Here is a 25,177-nt window from a genome sequence, read left to right as displayed (position 1 = left end):
ACATAATTTATTGAGTAAACACATGTGTTCAACAACTTTGTGTTTATAAAATAAAATTTTGAATTCCAATGAGATATAATTTACCCCATTAGGCTGATAAAATGAAAAAATGATCATGTAAGTATTGACAAGGATGTGTGGAAATAAGTGCAAATTCTATTGGTACAAACATAAATTAGTACAAACTTTCTGGTGGGCAATCTGGCAATATTGATTAAAGGTTTTCAATTGCATCTATCTTTAAAACAGCAAGTGTACTTCTACGTATCCATGCAGCAGGAAGACTCACATAAGATACCCACAATGACAACCTACAGAGCAAGACTGTAACAGCAAGAACTATACACGAGCTAAATAGCTATCCATCAGCAACTGACTGGCCACATTAAATACAATGGACTATCAGCTTTGGAACAAGAATGATGTACGACATGGGAAAACATTATAAAACACTGAATGAAAAAAAAAGCTCTAACAGCTCAATGTCTAATCTTATTTTTTTCTTTAAACCAAACATTCATGTATTAAAGAAGTGAGACGGGAAGCAGGGGAGCTCACTTTCTGCTTTGAAATACTGTATTGTTTTACTTACGGATATGCATAACTTTTATATCTAAAAAATTATTTTACAAAGCCACACCAAAAGTTGGAAATGGTTTACAGTATAAGTCTTAGACTAATTGCTATTATTCTTTCTAAAATATTTGCGGGTGCAACCAAGGTTCTGGCCGAAAGAAGATGCCCAAAGACCTGATTCAGAGCAGGCCATGAGTATCATGACTACAATCTCTGACTTTTCCAAATGAAAATTTAAACCTTGTTAAAACAATGCGGTCTTTTTACCAACATTTCGTATGGTCACTCGTCTTAACTTTGACCATTCTAATGCATATGTAATGCGTCTCACTGTGGTTTCAATAAGCATCTCCCTAATGACAAGTGTTGAACATCTTGTCATTTGTTTACATGCCATGTACATATATGAAGTAGACTGTCTATCTGGATATTTTTAATTAGGTCATTTCTTTTTCTTACTGTTTTATTTGAAGAGTTCTTTGCATATTCTAAGTACAAGTCATTAATCAGGTATATGCTTGGCAAAAATTTTCTCCCAGTATCTGGCGTCTCTTTTCATTCTCTTACCAGTGTCTTTTGAAGAGCAGGTTTTAATTTTAATAATGTCTAATTTATCCATTTTTTCATTTACAGATTGTGTTTTCGGTGTTGTATCTAAGAAATCATTACCTAGCTGAGGTCTTAAAGATTTTCTCCTATGTTTTATTCTAGAAGCTTTAAGTACCAAAGTGGTCTCTGAACCACTTTCAATTAATTTTTGTATATGGTGCAAGGTATGGACTCAATTTCATTGCTGTATATCGATATCCAATGTTCAAGTACTGTCAGTGAAAAAGGCTGTATTTTTTCCACCTGTACTACTTTTAAGGCTTTGTCAAAAATCAGTTATCTGTATATAAGTAGGTTTATTTCTGGACTACCTATTCTGTTAGTTTTTTGTGGGTTTTGCGGGGGGAGGTAATTTGGTTTATTTATTTTTTTAATGGAGTTACTGGGGATTGAACCCAAGACCTCATGCATGCTAAGTACTCACTCTACCACTGAGCTATACCTTCCCCTTTGAACTACCTGTTCTGCTTCATTGATCTATTTGTCTTTTTTAATGTTAATGCTGTTTTTACTGTAGCTTTATAATAATTCTTGAAATTAGGTAGTGCTGGCTCCCCAACATTGTTCTTTTCCAAAGTTGTTTTGGCTATTTTAAGCTCCTGCAATTCCATATGAATTTATTTTAGGCAAAAATGCCTTCAAGGATTAGAGTAGAATTCCCCTGGATCTATAATTTGATGAAAACCAACATTTTAACAAAGTTGAGGCTTCCAACCCATATACGGACATGAAGTCATTCCTCATTATTGAGATGATGTTATCTTGATGTTAGCCATGCCCTACGATGCTGCCACAATCAGTGAATTATCAAACACTAATCATTGCTTCTGGGAAATACAAGGGAAATCTTGCAAGCCTCTAGTCATAATATGTTTATCAGTCAAACAATAAATAACCTCGTTTTATGTGTGTTTCTGGCTAAAGATCCCTTACTTAATACACACTGTTCAATCACAAATACCAAACTCACAGCCAACAGTAACTCCTGTCTAAATGAAGTTTACCTAAACACACATATCTTCTCCATAAGGCATATCACAGCCCTCCTGTGCTTAGGGACACTACAAAGCACTTCAGTACTATGCTTGGGGGCCATTTAAAATAGTTAAATCACCAACAAAAAGCACAAAAAATGCAGCAGTAAACAGACAGGGAAAAGGACACTTGCTTATAGCAGGAGAGCTAAAACAAGAAAGCAGAGTGACATCTCGTTCAGCCTCAGTTTACACTGTGTGCACAGGGCAACTCAAATTTTTCAGCACTCTGCATGTGTCAGTGAATGACCACAACAGCGCTGCAAGTTATATTTGGGGTTACAAATAAATTTTAGCAAATAGTAGGCCAATTCACAAATACAGAATCCAGGAATAATGATGATCAAATGGATCTCTCAACTTATTTAGGTATCCTTTAATTTCAATAGTATTTTATAGTTCTCGGTATTCTTTAACACATTTGTTAGATTTATCTATAAGCATTTCATATTTTTGAGACTACTGTAAATGGTATTTCTGTTCAGATTGTTCCTTGCTAGTGTATAGAAATACTGACCCTGTATCCTTCTACTATACTACACTTATTCATTAGGTCTAGTACGAGTCTATCAGGTTTTCTACATAGAAAACCAGGTCATCTGTGAATTAGGACAATTTTATTTCTTCTTTTGCAATGTGAATACCATTTTATTTCCTTTTCTTGCTTGACCGCACTGGCTACAACCTCCAGGACAATGAAAGCAGGACTGGTGAAAGCAGACATCTCTAACTTGTTTGTGATTTTAGGGGATAAGTGTTCAATCCTTCCACCAAACAAGAACAACATCAGCAAATAAAGTACGTCATGGACACCCATTTTCATATTGGGGAAGTTCACTTCTAGTCGTTGTTTACTGAAGCCTTTTTTTTTAAACCAGGAATGGTTACTGGACAAATGATCCCGCATCTATTGAGATGACTGTGTGCTTTTTCCTGTTTAGTTTGTTAATGTGGTAAATTATATTAACTGACTTTTTGAATGTTAAACCAAACTTGCATTCCTGGAATAAGCTCCATACGGTCAGGACATATTATTCTTTTAATATATTGTTGAATTTGACTTGCTAAAATTTTGTTTAGATTTTTTACACCTATGTTTGTGAGCAGTATTGTTCTGCAGTTTCCTTGCAATGTCTTTGTCTGGTTCTGGTATCCCAGTAAGGCTGGCACCAAAGTCTTTGGAAAACATTCCCTCCACTTCAAATATTTTTGAAAAGTTTATGCAGAATTGATATTATTTCTTGCTATAGTATTTAGTACAATTCACAGTGAAACTGCCTGGACCCAGAGTTTTCTTTGGGAAAAGATTTTTTTAACTATAGTTTCAATTTCTTTAATACACATAGGGCTATTCAGATTATCTCTTATTTTCTTCTGCTTCCTTAGGGATTAATTTGCTCTTTTTTTTCTACATTATTAAAGTAGAAGCCAAAATAATCTGAGATCTTTCTTCTTTTTTAATACAATTAGAACTATAGAACTCCCACTAAGTATTGTTTTAGCGGCATCTTCTATTACACTGTTTCTGTTCTTACTCAGTTTAAAATACTTTATAACTTCCCTTTTGATTTCTTCTTTCAGTCATGGATTACTTATAAGCATGCTATCTAGTCTCCAAATATTTGGGGATTTTTCCAACAGTCTTTCTATTAATCATTTCTAATTCCACTGTGATCTGAGAAGATTCTTTTTATGAGCTGAATCCTTTTGAATTTACTGAGACTTGTTTTATGGCCAGAATATAGTCTATCTTAGTAAATACTATGTGTGGACTTATGAACAAATGTGTATTCTGATTTTTTAAATGGTGTTTCTGTTGCTTTATTAGTGTATTTACTCCAATTTAGTATGCCTACTATATGCCAAGCACTGTACACATACTAGGGATCCAAGATAAGTAAGTCTGATCTTCTTGAGCAGAGCATTCCGTAAATGCAGCCAGGTCAAGTTGGTTGACCATGTTATTCAAGTCAACTATATCTTTGTAATTTTCTGCCCTTTTGTTATATCAATTATAAAGAGGGGTTACTGAAATGTGACTAAAATTGTGAATGTTTCCTTGTATTTCTATTAGTTTTTGCTTCATTTGTTTTGAAGCTTTATTATTATGTGCATAAACATTTAGCATCGGTATGTCCTCTTAATTAACTGATCCCTTTATTGTTATGAAATGATCTTCTTTATCTCCCGTAATGCTCCTTGCTCTGAAATCTACCTTGATGTTAATAAAATCACTCCAAGTTTCTTTCTGCTAAGTCAGTATGTGTTCTTCCATTCTTTCACTCTTAACCTATTTATGTTTCTAGTTAGTGTTTCTTACAGGCAAGTATATGGTTGGATCTTGCTTTTTTATCCAATCCGAGCCTTTAAGTTGGGGTGTTCAGACTATTTACTTTTTAAAAAACATAAAACGTATCTCAAATTTACATGTACCTTCATACATCTTCTCTGTATTATCCAATTTTAGTATATGTGCTACTGAAGCAAACACCAGACTATTTACATTTAATGTGATTATACATATCTTTAGGTTTGAGTCTATCATCTTGCAATTTGTTTTATGTTTTTCCCATCTGGTCTTTGTTCCCTTCTTCATCTTTTCATGGCTTCTGTTGAATTAATTATTTTGTATATTCAATTCTATCTAATCTTTTTAGCTTATTAGTTATAACTGTTTGCTATTTTACTCATTGCTTTAAAGTTTATAATATATATCTTTATCTTATTACAGTCTACCTTTATATTATACCACCTAACATAGAGCATTAAAATCTTTAATATCCTTCCATTTTTCCTTGAACCTTCAAGCTATTATGCACTGTACTTTTATATATGTTATAAACCATACAATCTCTTAACATTTTTGTTTTAAATGGTCAATTACCTTGTAAAAAGATTAAACTAATAAAAAGAATCTTACACATTTACCCAAGTAATTACCATTTCTGCTTTTCCCTTTCTTCATCTTTTTCATTTTCCTGCTGCTTGAAGGACATACTTTAAAATTTTTCTTGTAGGGGAGGAATGCTGAGCAAGGAATTTGAATAGACATTTCTCCAATAATGGTATACAAATAACCAACGAGGGGGCAGGGGAGAGGGTATAGAGTGTGTGCTTAGCTTGCACAAGATCTCGGCTTCAATCCCTCGTACCTCCATTAAAAAAATAAATAAACCTAATTATGATCCCAACAACAAAAAAAAATACCCAACAAGCTTATGAAAAGATACTAAACATCACTAATATCAGAGACATGCAAATGAAAACTACAATGAGATACCACTTCTGACCTATAAGGATGGCCATTAGCAAAAAAAAGAAGGAAAGAAAGAAAAGGAGAGGGACAAAGTATCGGTGAGGATGTGGGAACGTAGAGCCCTCGTTCATTAATAGTGGGAATGTGAAGCGGTACAGCCACTATGGAAAACCTAATGAAACACAGAATTACCACAGGACCCAGCAATTTCACTTCTGGATATACACCCAGCATAACTGAAAGCAGGGACCTAACCAGGTATGTATACACCCATGTTCACTGCAGCATTATTCACAACAGTCATAAGGTGGAAGCAACCCAAGTGTCTATCCATGGATGAATGGATAAACAAAATGTGGTATATACATAAAATGGAATATTATTCAGCCTTAAAAGGGAAATTCTGACACATGCAATAGCATGGATGAACTCTGAAGACATTATGCTAAGTAAAGTAAGCCAGTCACAAAAGGACACAAATTGTACAATTCCACTTATATGAGAAATCTAGAATAGTCAAATTCATAGAGACAGAAAGTAGAGTGGTGGTGGGCAGGGGCTGGTGGATTGGCGAATGGGAAGCTAGTGTTTTAATGGGCACAGAGTTTCAGTTTGAGAATATCAAAAAATTCTGCAGATGGATGATGGCGATGGTTGCAGAACACACTTCATGTACCAAATGCAACCATATACTTAAAAATGGTTAAAATGGTCGATTTTATGTTACATATATTTTACCACAATTTAAAAATTTAAAAATTAAAGGAAACAACAAGTCACTTCTTTTTGAAAAGCACTTTCAGTGAGAATAGAATTTAAAGTTGACAAGTATTTTTCATTCCGTGTCTTAAAGACGTCACTCCACTCTTTTCTGGCTTGCAGTTTCCAACAAAAACTGTCATTCTTATCTCTAGGTCTGTGTTCGTAATTTCTTTTTTCCTCTGATTGCTTTTAAGATTTCCTTTCGCTATCACTGATTTTCAGCCATTTGATTATGATGTGCCTTGGTGTGATTTTTTAATGTTTCCCTCAAATTAGATTCATTGGGCTTTACAGGTCCATGGGGTTTACAGTTTTCAATTAACATAGAAAAATTTTGGTCATTATTTGTTCTAATATTTTCCACTTTCCTCTCTTCTCCTGAGAATCTAATTAATTTATCTTAGACTACATGAATATTATCCAACAGGCCACAGATGTTCTGCTCATTTTTTTTATACTTTTCACTCTGTGCTTCATTTTGGATAGTTGCTCTTCCTACATATTTAAAATCACTTGTCTTTTCTTCTACAGTCTTATCTATTAATTCCATCCAGTACTTTTTTTTTCTTTTTTTTTTAACATTTTTTATTGATTTATAATCATCCAGTACTTTTTAATTGCAGATATTGCACTCATCTCTAGAACTTGCATTTAAACATATATTTTTATCTTTTATTTCTGTCCTCAACATTTTCCTGTTTTCCTTTACCTTCCTGAACATTGACGGCATATTAATAGCAACTCTTTTCATAGCTTTGTCTGCTAAATCAATCATCTTAGTCACTTCTGGGTCTCTATTGATTGATTTGTTTATCCTTGTTATGGATCATATTCTCACGTTTCTTTGTAAATATTTTATTTTTTTATTGAAGTGTAATTGACATAACACCAAATGAACCATTTCAAAGTGAAGATACCGGTGGCATTTAGTATATTCGCAGTGCTGTGCACCTACCACCTCTACCTAGTTCCGAAACATTGTTATCACACCAAATTAACTCTGTACTCACTAGGCCATCACTCCTCTTTTCTCCTTTCTCCCAGGACCTGGCAACCACCAAGCTATGTTCTGTCTCTATAAATTTATTTATTCTGGATATTTCACACAGATGGAATCATACAATACATGATCCCACGTCTGACTTCTTTCACTTAGCAAAATGTTTTTGAGGTTCACCATACTGTATCATGTACCAGTACATCATTTTTTTTTTACAGCTGAATAATATCCGATGGCATGCATATGCCAGTTTGTTTACCCATTCATCCTTCTACAGACATCTGGGCTGCTTCCACCATTTGGCTATTATAAAGGTGTTACTCTGAACATGTGTGTACATACATTTGAGTACATTTTCAATTCTATTTGGTATACATCTAGCAGTGGAATTGTATGGTAATTCTGTTTAACTTTTTAAAGAACTGCCACAGTTTTCCACAGAAGCTGAAACGCTTTGCATTCCCACCAAGTGTTCCGGTTTCTTCACATCCTCACCAACACTTGCTACTGTTTCATTCTAGCCACCCTAGTGAGCATGAAGTGGCACTCATTCTGGTTTTCCTTTGCATTTCCACAATCACTGATGAGGTTGAGCATTTGTTCATGTGCATGTTGGCCATTTGTACATCTTTGGAAAACTGTCTATTCAAGTCCTTTTCTTGTTTTTAGTTGGGTTATCTTCTTCTTGTTGAGTTATAAGAGTTTTAGTTCTTATATTTAGGTTATTGATCCACTTTGACCTAATTTTTATATGTGGTGTGAAGTAGGGATCCAAGTTTATTCTTTTGCAATTGGATATCCAATTGTCCCAGAACTATTTGTTGAAAAGATTATTCTTTCCTGCATTGAATGATCTTGGCAATCTTTCCAAAGTCAGTTGTCTATAGTTTATTTCTAGCCTCTCAATTCTTTTCTACTGATCTGTACCTTTATCCTTATGCCAGTGCCACACTGTTTCAATTACTGTAGTTTTACACATGAGCCCTCCAACTCTGTTCTCTTTTAGGATTGTTCTGGCTATTTGGGTCCACTGCAATTCCCTAAGAAGCTAAAGATCAGTTTTGCCAGTTCTGCAAAAAAGGTCACTGGAATTTTAACAGACATCACCTGAATCCATATGTTGCTTTGCATAGTATTCCCAAATTAACAATACTAAGTCTTCCAATCCATAAATACAAAACATTTTTCCATTTTTTCAGGTTGTCTTTAATTTCTTTCAACAATGTTGTATAGTTTTCAGAGTACAAGTATTTTAATTCCTGTATGCTTCTGGATGCTATTATAAATGGAACTGTTTTCTTAATTTCCTTTTTGGATTGTACACTGCTGGTTTACAAAAACACTATTGTATTTTGTGTGTTGATCTTGTACTTACAACACTTCTGAATATGTTTATTAGCTCTATTTGGGTTTTTCTGTAGATTCTTTGGGATTTTCCAAATATAAGGTAGCATGTCATCTGCAAAGAGAAATATTTTTACTTCTTCCTTCCCAATCTGGATATATCTTATTTCTTTTTCTTGCCTGACTGCTCTGGCTATAACTTCCAGTACAATGTGGAATAGCAGTATTGAGAATAGGCATCCTTTTCTTGTCCATGAACATAAAGAGAAAGCTTTTAGTCTTTCGCCATTGAGTTGGATGTTAGCTGTGAGTTCTCCATAAATGCCTTTTATCATGTTGAAGTTCCTTTCTATTCCTCGTTTTTGAGTGTTTCTATTATGAACAGGTGTTGGATTTTGTCAAATGCTTTCTGTAAAAACTGAGGTGATCAGGTGGATTTTTTTCCTTCGTTCTATTAATGTGGTGGATTACACTGATTGACTTTCCTATGTTGAACCACTCTTGCATTCCTGGAATAAACTGCACTTGGTCAAGGTGTACAATCCTTTAAACATATTGTTGGATTCACCTTGTCAGTATTCTGTTGAAGTTTTTTGCATCTATATTCACAAGAAATATTGATGTGTAGTTTTTTGTTTTTGGTTTTTTTTTTGTTTTTTTTTTTTTTGCTTTTTCTTCTGGTGTCTTTGTTTAGCTTTATTATCAGGGTAATACTGGCCTCACAGAATAAGTTAGGAAGTATTCCCTCCTCTCTTATGTTTTGGAAGAGTTTGAGAAGGAATGGTGTTAACTCCTCTTTAAATGTTTTGTAAAAATTCATCAGTGAAGCCATCCAGTCCTGGATTTTTCTTTGGGAGGGATTTTTTTTTTTTAATTACTGATTCAATCCATTTTTACTTCTTATAGGTCTGTTCCTATTTTCTGTTTTTTTGAGTCAGTTTTGGTAATCTGTGTTTCTAGAAATTTGTCCATTTCGTGTAGGTTATCCAATCTGTTGGCATACAATTGCTCACAGTACCCTCTTATAATCCTTTTCATTTCTTTAAGGTTAATGGTAATGTCCCCACTTACATTTCTGATTTTAGTTATATGCGTCTTTGCTCTTTTTCTTTGTCAGTCTAGCTAAAGGTTTATCAATTTTGTTGATCTTTTCAAAGAATCAACTTTTGGTTTTACTGATTCCCTATATTGTTTCCCATTCTCTATTTTGCTTACTTCCACTTTAATCTTTCTGATTTTCTTTCTTTGGCTAACTTTGGGTTTAATTTGCTCCTCTTTTTCTAGTTTCCTTAAGGTAAAAGTCAGGCTATTTGTTTGAGATCTTCCCTCTTTTCTAATTGTAGGTTTACTGCTATAAATTTCCCTCTGAGCACTGCTTTCACTACATCCCATAGTTACAGTATATTGTGTTTTCATTTTCATTTGTCTCTAATTATTTTCTAATTTCCCCTGTGATTTCTTCTTTGAGTTGTTGGTTATTTAAGAATGTGTTTTTAATTTCCACTTATTTGTGAGTTTTTCAGTATTCTTTCTGTCATTGATTTCTAGCTTCATTCCACTGTGACCAAAGAAGCTACATTGTATGATTTCAATCTTTTAAAATGTATTGAGACTTGTTTTGTGGCCCAATATATGGTCTATTCCTGGAGAATGTTTCATGTACACTTGAAAAAAAATGTGTATTCTGCTGTTGCTGGGTGTTCTGTATATATCTGTTAGGTCTAATTAGTTTATAGTGGTGTTCAAGTCCTCTGTTTCCTTACTGATCTTCTGTCTAGATGCTCGATTCCTTATTCAAGATGAGGTAAGCATTTTAATTTTGGACTGGATTACAAACATCATGAATTTTACATTGTTGCACTCTGAACTGTTCCTCAATATACTTTTGGACTTTGTTCTGGTGCACGTTAAAGTACTTGGGATCACTTGGGGCCTTCTGGAGACTGCAATGCCCCATGTATTGCCAGGTCCCTACACTGCAGATAGCAGAGACACAAACTATTCCCAGCCTTTGTGAGCCCGAGAAATTTTCTTACTGCTTTCCAGTAGTTCTTTCCCTGGCTTTGCATAGGTCCTGTTATGCATCTACAGATCAGACTCAGCAAAATATTCAAGAAGATAATCCTCTGTGGCCACTCTCCCCCACAGTTCCCTTCTCTCTGGTGCTCTGCACTACAGTTCTAACCACCTTGGCCTTCCCAAATGCTGATCTTTGTTTCCTAGTCCCATCAAAACTGGGATCTGTTTTGATTCCTCCTCCTCTCACTGTGGCCTGTGAACAGTCTAGTCTCTACTATAAACTGGTGCAACAGAAGGGCGGCTTACCTCATTTGTTTCCATTGTCTCAGGGACCACAGTCTGGTGCCACCTGTCACCCAATGTCTAAAAGCCATTGGTCACATGTCTAGATGTTCGCAAGTTATTTAAGGAGAAAGGGTTTATTAGTGCTGCATAACAAATTACCCCCAACTTAGTGACTTTGAAAAAACAAGGATTTATTTTTTTCATAGTTTCTGAGGTTCAGCAATCAAGGAGCAGCTTGGCTGGGTGGTTCTAGCTCAGAATTTCTCACGGGGGCGCAGTCAGGATGTCAGTGGGCCAGTAGTCTGAGGCTGGAAGCCAGACAAGGGCTGAGAGATCTGCTTCCACGAAGGCTCAGTCACACACTGTTGGCTAAAGGCCTCGGTTCCTTGTTAGCTGTTGGCAGGAGCCTCCATTTCTCACCATGTGGGCCTCTCCATAGGGCTGTTCACAACACGGCAGCCAGCTACTCTCAGAGTGAGCAGTGTGGGGTGGCACAGAGGGAGAGAGAGGAGGATGCAGAAGCCACAATGTCTTTTAAAACTGATCCTTGGAAATGATCCATCACCTCTACCATACTCTACTGGCCACACACACAAATGTGTGGGAGGATTACACAACGGTGTAAATACCAGGGGGCATGGATCACTGGGAGCCACCTTGGAAGCTGGCTACCCACAGGATAAATCTTGTTATGCCAGCATGGCAGAAAGCCAAAGTGTCTGTATACATTTTAACTCTCTTATGTTTCCTGCATTTTTAATCCTATCACTGTAGCCTGCATCCTATGACTTCAAGTGAGAAAGGCAAATTGTAGATCCTACCCCAAAGCCAGACTTGGAGAAAAAACAAGTAAACGTAAGTAGTAGCAGCTTTTAAGAAAAAAGGCTAGAGTTCTGGTGCCTACAGAAGAAAAGGAGAGCACCTGCAGCTCACCTGGGTTTGAAAAATGTCCAAGTGCTTCACTTCCACTAACAACTACTTCAGTGACCAACCTAAATGTCTGCCCTCCTGTCTCATCAATCTCCAAAGTAGCAACAGCAACACCTCCAGTCCCAGTAACACTAACAGAGTAGCAAGAATACCAGGGCCAATGCCAAGCACGTGGCCTCTGTCATCTCAATGACTCCTCGCAACAAACCTGTGAGACAGGTACCGTTATCCCTTAAATGCTAGGCCTTTTGTTTCTTGATGATCAACCCTGGCTTTACACTTCACCGTACACCTTGATACAACTTTATTCTTTCTCTATAACACCTGGCTCCCTCTTGCCCTACAGGGTTCTCCACTCTCCTGGCACTGAAATTCAGTTTGTCCTCCTCATTCTCCCATTCCCCTTGAGTCAGGCCTTAAAGCTTCCCCTTAGCTTCCATGTTCCTGACAGCTACTACCAAACGTCTTTAAAAGGAACCACCAGACTACTTAGGCCTCTGTTAATCCCCTGCTGCTGGGCTCTCCCAATGCGGCCTGACATAGATTCCCCAACCCCATAGGACACACTGCCCTGTCAAGTCTGCATCACTAACTAACCCCCCCAAATTCGCCCTATTTCAGTCACTAATTGTAAAATATTATTTCATAGCACATGTGCCTTCTTAATTTATATTTGCTACAGCTTCATGTTAAAACGGGTTTCCTTTCCCCAAGGGCTTATAAATTAATCATCAGGGAGAAAGGTCCAAAATACACAAAAATCTTACTTAGTATGGTGCCCTGGAAACACAGGACATCATCATTTATTTTTTGAATAATGAATGAAAAAAATATAAAGTAATGATTATAAACAGTAGCTCAGAAAATTCTCAAAGGAATTTTCTCAAAATCCAAAGAATTTTATTTACAAATAAAAAGGTAAAGATGCTAGGGGACACATACAAGCAATTCACAAAAGACAAAACACAAAAGAACAAATATAAGCAAACCACAGAAATGAAAATTAAAACATCACTTTTTGTCAGACAGATTGAAAAAGACTGAAAATTTGCCAAGGAAATACGGGGAAAAACATTCTAACAAACTTTCAACAGATAAAATTCTGTATTTTTGGTATTTATGCATCAAATATCTTTAAAATCTGCATACCCCTTTGACTAGTATTTCCATTTCTAATAATTAATTGCAAGAAAATAATGGACAAAGGAACACAGATATATGCAAAAAAAAAAAAAATACTCACTGTGGCACTATGATAGGAAATCTGTCCAACAATAAGTATTTGATTAAATAAATTTTAGTGCTTCCAAACTATGGATTATTATTAAGTCACTTCAGAATATTCTGTATTACATAATCCCAGTTTTTTTAAATAACATATATTCACATAAAAACATACCTGTATAGAAAAAAATCTAGAAGTATACACCCCAAAATGTTAGCAGTGATTATTTCTGTAAAAGAATAGTGGAATTACTTGCGATTTTTTCCCTTTTACTTATCTATACCACCTAATTTTTCTACATGAGTTGCACACGGATAACAACACACATTCTTAAAAGGCAAAAGTAAAAATGAGGTGCACAATTTAAAGGTGGAAGTGCCATTATCATAACAGAACATGGAACATCCCCATGTTCCCTAATAATAATAATGTCAGCAGAATTAATATCAAATAAAATATAAGTAACTTAGTGTTCAATAGCCTAGTCTTTAATTAGTTCTAGGAACATATCTGGGAGAATCTGCTAGTACTATGCAGACATTTTAAGAAAACAAAAGACCTCCCAAATAAAAATTTAGCACTAATCCTACAGGCGGTGTTAAAAATCACACAGTAAAAATCTCAAATATGTCAAGATCAGTGTCAGCTTCAATCGCCTTTTCATGCCTTTCCACATTTATCCTGAGAGCCCTCTCTCTAATGGGAGAGCAGCCACCATGAAAATAATAAAACATAAAAGCCACTCATAAGTTTAAGAATTCAATGTGACTTAAGGTCTGGATGAAGAGAAGGTCATCTCCACAACTTCCACTATTCCAAATTAGCTTAACTTTCCCCCTCAGACTTGAACATTTTGGGGGATAAAACTTAGTCAATAACAAGTGAGGGTCCTGAAGTGAGTCAAGGAATACATATCTGTATGAGCAAAGCATGCGTATCTCCAGAGACTGTGGACAATGCCAGCCAAAGCCCAGGGAACTGCCTATGGCCATGCAGAACGTCACCCAGGAGTTGTTTTCAATGCCTGGTTCAACGTGACCAGTAGCACAGTCAGCAAATCCTCATTAGGACTGACTTATAAACCGTAATTTTCAATGATGTTGACTGGCATAAAATGAATGATCACTTCCATCTGTCTATGGTAGAATAGGAAACAAATTATTCTAATTGCACCCGTATAATTAAGGGCAGGTGTCTGCACAGTCACTTAGGGGGAACTACAGCACAGTTTGAACGTCATGACTCATCAAGCTGCATCAACGCAGCCAGTGGGACCTGACAGCAGCCGTGAAGGCACAGGAAGCACCAAGCACAGTATGATTCCTTTTATCCTGTGTTAGTAACATCTTTGATGGAAGCAATATCTGCTGCACAAGAAAACTGTCTAGTCCAAGGAGAAAACTGAAGAACAACTTTGTATAAGGGAGAGATTTTACACTAGTGGCATTTGTGTAAAGCAACATCATATGATACCAAAACTAACAATGCAATCACATGGTTATTGTCAACAAAAACAGAGATCTCCTTGCTTTAGTGACAACCCTGGCATCATTCATCTACTTGTTCAGCAAACACATGAAAACCATATATAACAAGAACTATTCTAGGACCTGGGGATACAGGAGTAAACAAGCAAAGTGACTGCCTTCGCGAAGCACATCTAACAAGGAAGACAGATGTAAAATATTTACACAGTTGAACAGAACTTCAAATGCCAGGATGTCACTAAATAAAAGGGCAGGGTGCTATGAGAGCAACTCCTACACCTGGGAGTCCAGGGAGCCAAGCACAGAGGAAGGGAGGAGAGGTCCAGGGAGAGGTAGTCTGTGCAAAGACCCTGCAGCTGGAACGAACCTGCTCATTCTAAGACCTGAAAGAGTCTAGTTTGACTGAAGCATTTAAATTGTTTCCTGGGCACACATTAAGTTTGAGATCCTGTGACGTTAAGAGATCAAGTTGGTAACTGCTACTTGAGTCTGGAGCTCAGAAAAGAAGCCCAGACTAGGTATAAACTTAGAAGTCAGTGGCTTCGAGATGGTATGTGACACAGAGGAACTGGAGATCTCTTAGGCAAGGTGAGATGGATGGGCGAGGGGTGGGTGTGGTGGTCATTATTTCTTCAAATCACAAAAAATTAATTACTTCTTGCAATCTCATTACTTCTCTCTTGATTTGCACATGTGAAATGAAACAAAGTATTTTCTAACATTACAGTTATGATACAATGCCCTTCTTGTTCAGAAAGGATAAGATTAAAGGTATGAAGTCATTGGAGAAATGCCAAGACCTAAGAGAAAGTATTTCTTTCAGTGAGTCTAGGGCATTAAATGCTACAGTTTATTTAGCAGAGCACCTCCTTCTAGCCTTTTCCAGTGCCCTAGAAAAAAGAATCTTTTTTTAACACACTGATACAGCTACTTCAAAAGATTTGTCACTAGAAACACTTTCAGTCTGCAGAACTGCCACCTGCCGAAGTCAGATCATGACTGTAAGCATTCTGAGCACATCAACAAGTCCTGGAGGGATGTGACATCAAAAAGAACAGACCTCCTGCTCTGTACGCTCAAAAGTTATCAACTTTCAGGACTATCACTATAACGCTTACTCAACCTGCCCTGCGGTCTTTCTATGATGAATATATAGTATGTAATTGCTCTGTCAAGTGGTAGTCAGGTTATGGTTATAGAAAAGCTGAGTTAAAATCCATGACGGATGGCCCAAGCACCATGTAAGTGTGGCATGCCTTAACACAAACTCACCTGATTTATCTGAAGCATGTTAAAACAATAGTGACCAAACTGCTGTATCCCTCACGGCTCCAAAAACTAGAAAATGAAAATGAAGAAATAAAGTTCAACTTAGTTGGTGATCTCAGTGATCAGCACTTTAAACACATGCCCATGACCAAAATCAAATAGAAAATGGACATCTACACCAGCACAGAGCTTCCTAAGATGATAAACATGCTCTCTATCTTTGCTGTCCAATCTGACAGCCACTAGCCACCTGTGGCTACTGAGCACTTGAAATGTGTGCTTAAAACAACTGAGAAAGTAGATTTTAAATTTTCTTTAATGTTATTTAAACTCAAATAACCACATGTGGTTGATGACCACCATACTAGACAGTGCAGATCCAGGCTGAACGAAGTCCCCTCTGGTTCTAGAGTTCTAAGATACCTTCAGCAAAAGTGAAGCTGGTTAAACAATCTAAAAGTTTCACATATTTAATATATTGCATTAATATATACACTAATATTTAATTAATATTAATTATAATGTATATTAATATTTAACATATACTTCTGTTATTTCAGTAAGGCTTTAAACAGCTCTGCTCTCGTCCTCTATAAGATAAATTAAGCCTAAAGATATAACACACACATATTCTCCTAGGGAGAATGGAAAAGAGTACATAGATCACCTAGCTGTATTTTTCCCATTTGTGGTTTTATTATCATCATTATAAAAACAGTATACATATTATAATTCTACAGAAAATTTTCAAAAAGAAAATTGCCATTCTGACATATTCCATTGTTATATCTGGATTTGTTTCCTTCTGGGTCTGACCTCCTCACCATTGGTGTATTTCTTTTCATGTAGCAAAACTTTTCCACACTTAGTTTAAAACTAGGTATCAAAGGAGGGTAGGAAAACCCAAATTTATCAATCGATCAAGCAAGCATGAGATTTTGTAATGGGAAGAATTTACATAAAAAATAAATTATGTACAGTCCCCCCCTCAAAAATTATCCAAAAAGCAACAACACAGTATTGATAAACAGCAAAAGAACTAAATCCAGTCAGTTGTGTAGAAATGTTTATGCTATAAAATGTTAATATTGAACTTCCCCTTGGAAGCAACGATCCCTGATACATTTCTACACACAGATACCATATGTGTGAGTGTGTGTGTGTGTGTGTATACACACACACACACACACACACATATATATATATATATATATATATATATATATATACACACACATATGTATACATATATATATACACATTTGGCTACCATTTTTTCAAGATGACAAACTATGGTCAATCTGAAATGACTCTGAAAGTTTTCAATACATTCCTTACAATACTGCCCTCAGCATCTGTATCGATTTTTTGTATTCCCCAAAAGAATCACATGCTGTAGAAATAGCACAAGGCATGAACACCAGTGAATTCGAGTTTTAGTCCAAGCTATTCAGATTACCTTTTGAGCATTGGTAAATTACTTTGAATATCTTTGGGGTTTGGGGGGTTTTTTTTGCTTTTTTCCTTTTTTTTTTTTCCAGATCTTTAAAAAGAATGTGAGTCCTTGTGGCAGACAGCCTCTAACAAATAGGATACAGCAGAAATAATGAGCTAGCATTTCCAAGACTGGGTTATAAAAAGGATCATCATTGTGCGAGAGGATATAGCTCAGTGGTAGAGCACATGTTTAGCATGCACGAGGACCTGGGTTCAATCCGAGTACCTCCATTAAAAAAAAAGTTAAAATAAGAAATCATCATTTCCTCCTGGGTGTCACCTGCACTTGTTCTCTCACTTGTTTGCTCTGAGGGAAGCTGGCTGCCACGCTGTGAGCTGCCCGGTGGACAGACCTACATGGCAAAGAACTGAGGCCTTCGGTCCAATGATCCCCAAGGAACTGAATCCTGCCGAGTCACGTGACTGAGCTCAGAAGCAGCTCTTCCCCCAGGTGAACTTTCAGATGAGACTACAGCCCCAAAGACAGCTTACCCTTAACCTCCTAGAAGACCCTGAGCCACAGCACCCAGATAAGCTGCACCCAGACTTCGAACCCACAGAAGCTGAGAAAATAAACGTTTTGTTGTTTTAAGCTCTTCATTTCTGGGGTAATTTGTTATGTGACAACAAATAAGATAGTTCCACTCAACTCTAAAATTCTATAATCCTATGGTGCTTTAGGTATTAATTTAATACATTCACATAAGCCAAAAAAAAAAAAAAAATCAACCTCCTGTTCAACATGAGCAAATGAGTAATACTAGACTTTGAAAGTGGTAAATTATGAAATTTAAACACTAACATTTTATTCAAAAGATGAAATTATTAAAACATGTAGCATTAGTCAAATGGTATTAAAATACACTAAATACACTGCCTAGAACTAAAGATACAAACCCAAACAATTTTTTAATTGAAATCAATTCATTTGGATGTGAAAATGTAAATAAACCACTAAAAGCATCTCCGTGATTTAGTATTCCTTACTTTCTAGAATTTAGCACAATCCAGTAAATGTTCAGCATTTTGAGAAATCCCACTTTGTTTTTATTTCAGGTAAGCCTCTAAAAGTTACAAATCTTATCTATAGATCTGTATGTGTTTCTTCAGTATTAGAGTTTGGCAACACTGGTGGCTGATTCTGAGAAGAAGACACAGATACAGGGGTACATTTTTTTAAGTTCTAATCTTCTGAAATACAAAAGGTAGTTTTATGAAGAAACTAAAATGAAAGCTCCTATTCCCCTAAAATTGACCATACAATTTTAAATATTCCGTAAGCCTTTCCTTCACAATTATAAAATAAAGATCTGTATAAATTAACACATGAAACTACTATGTCTGTAACAACACTCTATGAGGTAACTGGATGACATTCTGAACTTGTTCTTACTCACAAACAAGTTATATTAGATTTATATCAATATGAAAATTATAACTCACAACTATACCAAGGGAAACTTGGAACGCCCACAGTGGCACATCTCTTTAACACATCATTTCTTCTTGAAGACACACCAGGCCTAATGTCTTATATTTAAAACAACCTGATTAAAGTCATAGCAATAAAATGCAGAGCATTGTATACTGCCTATGGTTTCAGAAAATCCACCTCTCCCTCTTCTGTCAAAAAGTGTCCAGCTACAATTCATTCCAATTACAGCCAAGTACTTTTAGAGAAACCTATTCACATGTCCCAAAAATGCCCTACAGTGATATCCAGTCAGGCACATTAGGACATGCAGTTCCAGATTCCAAGCTACTAAATAAAAACAGGCGGGGCGGTTTATGGAGAGAAGGCACTGGACAAGACTTGACATTCATGAAGGTCCCACATGGATCTGAAATGTATGGCTGATATTAATTTGCTGCTTTTATTATGAATTACATTTTGCTCATCTGATTAACTGAAAGCTGTGCAAAATTAAATCTATAAAATCCTCATCAGTTAAATCCTGCTTTCTAAAATGGCATTATTAAATTAAAATACCTATAAATTTTATGTCAGCTCCCATTCCACCACTGACAGGCAATCCTCACTTAAATGTCTTGTCTGATAATATGAAAAGCAAAAACATTTACTATCTCCATTCTTAGACTCCAAACTACTACAAAACTAAATATCAACTCAAAGCTTTTTACTGCAAAAAATTCATGGGGTCCTTAAAAAGTCTTTTAAAAAAGTTTTTCATTTCTTTTTAAAAGTAGGTACCCCCAAAAAACTATTTTTATATAAGAAAAACAAAGTAATTTAGTATAAAAAAAATAGCTCCTAAGAGCCATGAAAGATTCTAAGAATATAGAAGTCTCACTCCATGAACCATTCCACTGAAAAACCCCACATACTACCAGTCCAGAAAAAAAGGGAAAGTAACATTTATCAGATAACCAGTTTTCTACACCAGGTGTCATATTTTGCCATTTTTATATTAGCTGATTTAATCCTCATCACTTTTGAGATGTAGGTGTTATTCTCATTTATCTATAAGTTCGGTTACTTTCCCCCTAGTCACAATGCTAAGATTAAAACCCAGTTTTGTCTGGTTCAAAGCCCCTTTCTTTCTGTTACATGTTAAATCATAAATAAAGACTCAATGCCTTAAAATTTTTCCTCTAACAAAGGGCTCTTGACATTTAGAACAACATAATGACAAGGATCCCACATAGAACTTCAAGGATTTATTCAAAATCAATGATACACAAATACAAATTATAATTATTATGGATTCTAGACACTCATTTAATATTTCCTTGAGTATCTAAAACAGGCACAAGTATATCTATATATGATTTGATTACACTGCATGTCTCCTACTATTTAGTCTAATATTAAGACAATTCAATTTTGCAACATCCAGACTTTTCCCTTTTCTTTATTATGATTTGTACACATAAATGATCAGATAGCCAGTGCTCGAAGTGTACAAAAAAAAAGGAGACAGAATAATAGAAGAATAAAAGAACAGGAGGTTAACTAAAAAACAAAACAAAACAAAATACTGGCCACTGTGTCTCCCAGAAACTGACCCAATCTCAGGATAACCACTGAGCCTCATTTCTGCATTGTTTATATACTAATAACTATGATGACCGCCTCAGATTTTTTTTTTTTTAATATTCTTATTCTTTGCTGAAAACCAGACCAAGCTACTCTTTCCTAGAATTTCATTCCAGGCAAGCCAAGTAAGCTAAAATTTGAAATTTATATGGTTTTCCATGCTGAAGTATTTAGGAGTAAAGAGCCATGATATATGTAACTTACCGTCAAATGGACCAGGAGAAATTATGTGTGTGTAACTGAGAGATCAAATGATAAACCGGTAAAATGGCAACAGGTGACTCTAAGTTAAAGTTACGAGAGTATTCTTTGTATTAGTCTTATTCTTGACACTTTTCTGTAAACTTGAAATTATTTCCAAATAAAAAACTAAAACTTAAAAATTACATGGCCGTCTCTCTGACGCTAACAGTACATACTTGGATTATACAGCAACACTTTTAGAAATACAAAACACAGGTTTTCAAGGAAAAATTTAGTGATGTGTGAGGAAATCTGCACCATATCCTACCAACTAATGATCACTTAGGAATAAATTTCAAACTACACTGCCATGTAATGGAATGTGGCAATAGTCGCTTGAGTTAAAGGAATAAAAATCCACAGACACCACATTGTTTGACGTAAGCCCTTCACAAATTTAATACAAGCCTGCTGCAAAATGCAATAAATCTACAATTCAAGTGGTATGTATTACCTCTGGTTTGCAGTAAAATATAGACAAACTGAAAAATGAAAAATCTGCCATATGAGAAAACAATCAAAATGCAGAATGTCTTGGTTTTGATGGTTTTATTAAACAAGATTTTTTTTCTACTGCAGTTCAATTCACAACAGTATATGTGAATCATCTTAAGCAAGCAAGGACGAAGAGGAAACATCCTCCAGGAACAATGCTACAATCTTTTCTGCAAGGGTACTATTATCCCGCCTGCCCGTTACAACTTTGATTTCAAATGTTCATTATTCTTTCTTAAAGCATAAAAATGCATCAGAAGAGAAGTAATGCTCAGAAAAAGTTCACCAAAATTGTGAAGTCAAACATTAGGTTTTCAGCTAACAGTGAAATAGCTTTAAAAGATCACCTCTATCCTTTCTGCAAGAAACACAAGCTTTAAAATCCCTTAGTACATTCCCCTAATTGAATGAATGGTCTTTCTCTACCCAAATAGTTCTAAACCTTTTGGGAAAGGGAGATGGTGCCTCCTGCCAAGTATAGCCCCTTTCCAAAGAAAATTATCCACAAATGCAAAATTCTGCACATATTTCCAGGGACTTCCAGAACCCCGAGGCCATTATCCCCGCCCCCCTCCAGAAGAATCCCAGCTTAGCGTCTCCTCTATTACAGCCTCTGTAGAACACCCCCCTGAACACAATCCACACAGTCCCCGGCTCGCTCCCGGAGGGACTGGAGGCTCTGCCCTCACCCAGTGGATTCCGTAACTGATCTTTGTCTCTTCGTCCAACTCCCTTCACCTCGGCAAGGTCACTGCCAACTACCCCTTTAAGCCGAGCCCTCACGGTAGTAGTTCGTAGGAGCCACGAGAGAACTTGCCTGTCATAGGATATATTTTGTCCCCTCGGCCCCACCTACCTTCCCCATTTCGGCATGTTACGTCTTTATCACTTGCCCATTATACAGAAATAGCCACCACCACCCCCCGGCGCGCCCCCGCCCCGCCGCTTCTCCAGCGCCCCCAGGCCCATTTCCCGCAGACCCTCCAAGGACAGGCCTCCCTCCATGTCCCCTCCCTTCCCCTCTTCTCTCCCCTCCCCTCTGCAGGGACCCTCCCCCGGCCCTTGGCCTCCCTCTCCCGCACCGCCGCATCACCCGCCGTCCCCTCTTCCGGCGTTTCCACCCCGGCCCCGAAGACCCCACCTTCCTGGGTCCCTGCTCCCCCCACCCCCACCCCGCAGTCCTTTAGTGCTGGCCTCCTTGCCCTCCTCGGGGCTCTTCCCCTCCGGACACCTGTGCCGTCCCACCCCCTCCACAGACGCCCCCCCTCCCCAATTCATTTGCCTCCTCCCCGGCTCCCTTGCCCACCTCCATCCTCCTCCCTTCCCCCTCCCGCCCCGAGAGAGCCCAAGGAGGGAGGGAAGGCGCGGGGGAGGGGAGGCCGCGGAGGGGCCGCTCTTCTCGGGGTTCGCCGCGCGCCGCGGACCTGCAAGGCTCCCCAGCGCCCTCTGTCTCCTCCGCCAGCAGAGCGGAAGTCGGGGCCTCCCAGACGCCCCCCACAAGGGTATTTACCTTCTCGCCAGGGACACTTTGCAGACGGCTCCAACATTGGCAAACACTACAGAGAACTGACCCCGCTCGGCCGCCGCCGCCGCCGGCTTCCACCCCTCGGGCTCCCCGCCCCCCGCCTCCGCCCGCCTCCCCTGCGCTCCCGCCGCGCCCTCCCGGGCCCGCGCGGCGCGCCCCCGCCGACGCAGCCGCTCCCGCGCCCCAGCCCTCCCGGCGCGCGCGCGCACTCCCGGCCCCCCGCGGACTCGCGCGGCGCGCCCGGCGCCGGCCCTACCTCCTTTCCTCCTCTCGCCCGCCTGCGGCCGAGCGCGGCCATTGTTCGCAGCGTCGCTCCCGCCCCCTGGCGGCCGGCAGGCCGCCGCAGCAGCGGGCGCCGCGGGCGCTGCGGTGCTGGCGCCGGCAGGCCGGGCCCCCGGGCGACAGCCGATCCCCGGGGCCTTGGAAGGAGGACGAGCGAGTGCCCAGGAACTGCGCCGGGTCCGCAGTCCTCTAGTCCCCGGCCCGGCTCCCCGCCCTCTCGGCTGCAGAAGGTGGGCCTGGGGCAGCCTCTTCCAAACCTGCACTCGGCAACTGCCTTCCCCGCCCAAATGACCCTCTGCTTTTTCCTGGCGGCGGGTAGCGCCTGGATTCCCCGCCCGTACCTTCCCCAGGCTCTCTCGTTGCCCCCCTCTGCTCTGCTGGGGACGTGCGACCATCCCGCGTCTGCTCCGGCCGCCGCTGTGTGATGCACGGTTTAGCGGATCCTGCACCTTTCCAGACTGGGAGGAGGAGGGGGGCGGGGGAGAAGGGGAGGGGGTTAGCGCAACTGTCTCGCCCAGAAAACACTAGTGATCAGTAATCACCTGCTCTCCAATATCCGCAGCGTGGCCAAACATCCTCTTCGACCAAAAAAATCGTCTTTGGTCACGTAAGAAAGAAATCCTTCGAACCAAAAAGGAAGACCATCTTACAACAGTGCCCTAGATCCTAGATTGTTGAGGCAAGAGTGCCAGAAACTCGAATTACTTCTTGATCGTCCTGGTTTTGATGTGGGTTACTGATGTCCGGGTAACTTCAACCCAGTTAAGCCCAGTGAAATACAACACTCCATTTAGTAAATGGCACCATAAATAATTTGGCAATAAGTAAGTCTAGAAATAGACTTATTACTGTTTTCACAAACTTACCATTTGCATTATTATTCCCAGGGTTCCTTCCCAGTATCAGTTCTGTGCCTGAGAAATGTCTACCAGACCTGGGATTTCAGGCGTCACCTAAAACAGCTGGGAAGACAGTATAGCGTCGTGGTTCTTAAAGTAAGGGCATTCAAATTAGATAGCCAAGCCTGGTTATCCCCTTACTAACTAGAAGACCATGGGCATGTTACTTAGCCAATGAGTCAGTTTATTCTTTTGTTCGACAGGAGATAACATGTGATAATATGTATTTAAACGTGATAGTATTTCAGCCCCGTGGTAAGATATTAGCTATTGCTACATTTTCCTCCTAGAGCTCTTTCCTGTGCTCCTTCCCTCCGTTTCACCTCTGCCAATTCCCTCAAATTTAACATGGTGCATCCTCCCTAAATCTGCACTTGTCCTTGGATAATGACTTCTAGCTGCTCAGGCCCAGCATTCAAATACTGGTCGAACGCTTTGAAGGAGTGCCTGCCCTTCACACCGTCAGTACCAAGGAACAAGCATCCCACCTTTGTGCCTTCCCATAGGCTACTCCCTCTCCCTGTGGTCCATCCCTCCTCTCACCTGATGAGCAAATCATTCTTCAGATCATTCCAAAATCACCTCCTTGAGAGCATTCTCTAACTCCTCTGAGCAGGCCAGCGCCCTTCTTCTGGGCAGGTATAGCATAGCAGGTATCTTAGGTTGTTTATGAGCCTGACTCCAAATGCCCAACAGTACATTGTTTAAGGCCAGGCTCTGTATCTCATTCATCTGTGTAGTCGCAGCGTCCAAAAGCCAGTGGGTGGAAGTAAATGCTTTTGGAATAAATGGATGAGTTTATGCTTTTAGAAAGGAGTCTGAAGTGGTCAGAAATTCATTCATTCCCTCTGATTCAGGTGGTTAAAGCTAATTGAAAACTTTATCTTCGCTCTAACTTTTTCTTGTAACTGATTTTAAATCTTTGGTTATCCACTTACTAACTAGGAGGGCATGGGCATGTTACATGGGAACCCCAAACGGAATGAATGTTTGGAAGCCATAATTATCAGAGAGAAAATTGTTTTTAAGCTTGGGTCAGCACTTTCCATTGCTCAAGGCATGTAGATTGCATCAGTACCTGGAGTCACCTGAGTGACATGGAAATCCACACATAAATCTATGATCTTCTTGGAATTTCACTTGAAAACGAAATGCTTGTATAGGAGTTGAAAAGAAGAGATATTTAAAGAGGGATGGTCCTGTTGGCAGCTGATTAAAACAAAGCAACTGATTCATGAATGCGTCTTTACCAGGCACCATTGCAGTTGAATATTCAACCATCGGAAAAGGATAATGCTTTCAAATTCATCATGGTCAGGTTTGAGTGATTTGAACAGGACAGATTCTAGAATCACAAAACAATTTCTTTTCCAGTTATGTCT

General features: G+C 38.6%; 1 protein-coding gene across 11 annotated transcripts in view; it reads right to left on the bottom strand.

Moving 5' to 3' along the window:
- STAU2 (staufen double-stranded RNA binding protein 2) overlaps positions 1-23,349 on the bottom strand; it is a 247,946-nt gene extending 224,597 nt beyond the window's left edge. For 3 of the 11 annotated variants that reach the window (XM_032470019.1, XM_032470016.1, XM_032470024.1), the window contains exons 1-2: positions 22,600-22,679; positions 15,800-15,865 (exon numbers count right to left, since the gene is read on the bottom strand). Coding sequence is in view for 3 of the 11 variants with exons in the window: in XM_032470025.1 (XP_032325916.1) it covers positions 15,800-15,817 (18 nt within the window). In the remaining 8 variants the exon portion in view is untranslated. Of the gene's footprint in view, positions 1-13,214; positions 13,270-15,799; positions 15,866-22,599; positions 22,731-23,237 lie in introns of those variants that run through there. The other 8 variants (XM_032470014.1, XM_032470017.1, XM_032470025.1 and 5 more) reach the window with 7 other exon arrangements.
- Between the last annotated feature and the right edge of the window lie 1,828 nt (positions 23,350-25,177).

The sequence above is a fragment of the Camelus ferus genome, chromosome 29 (genome assembly GCF_009834535.1).
Source record: "Camelus ferus isolate YT-003-E chromosome 29, BCGSAC_Cfer_1.0, whole genome shotgun sequence".
Lineage (NCBI taxonomy): Eukaryota > Metazoa > Chordata > Mammalia > Artiodactyla > Camelidae > Camelus > Camelus ferus.
The sequence above is the reverse complement of the archived record's forward strand: the minus strand, read 5'-3'. Positions and strand labels throughout refer to the sequence as shown.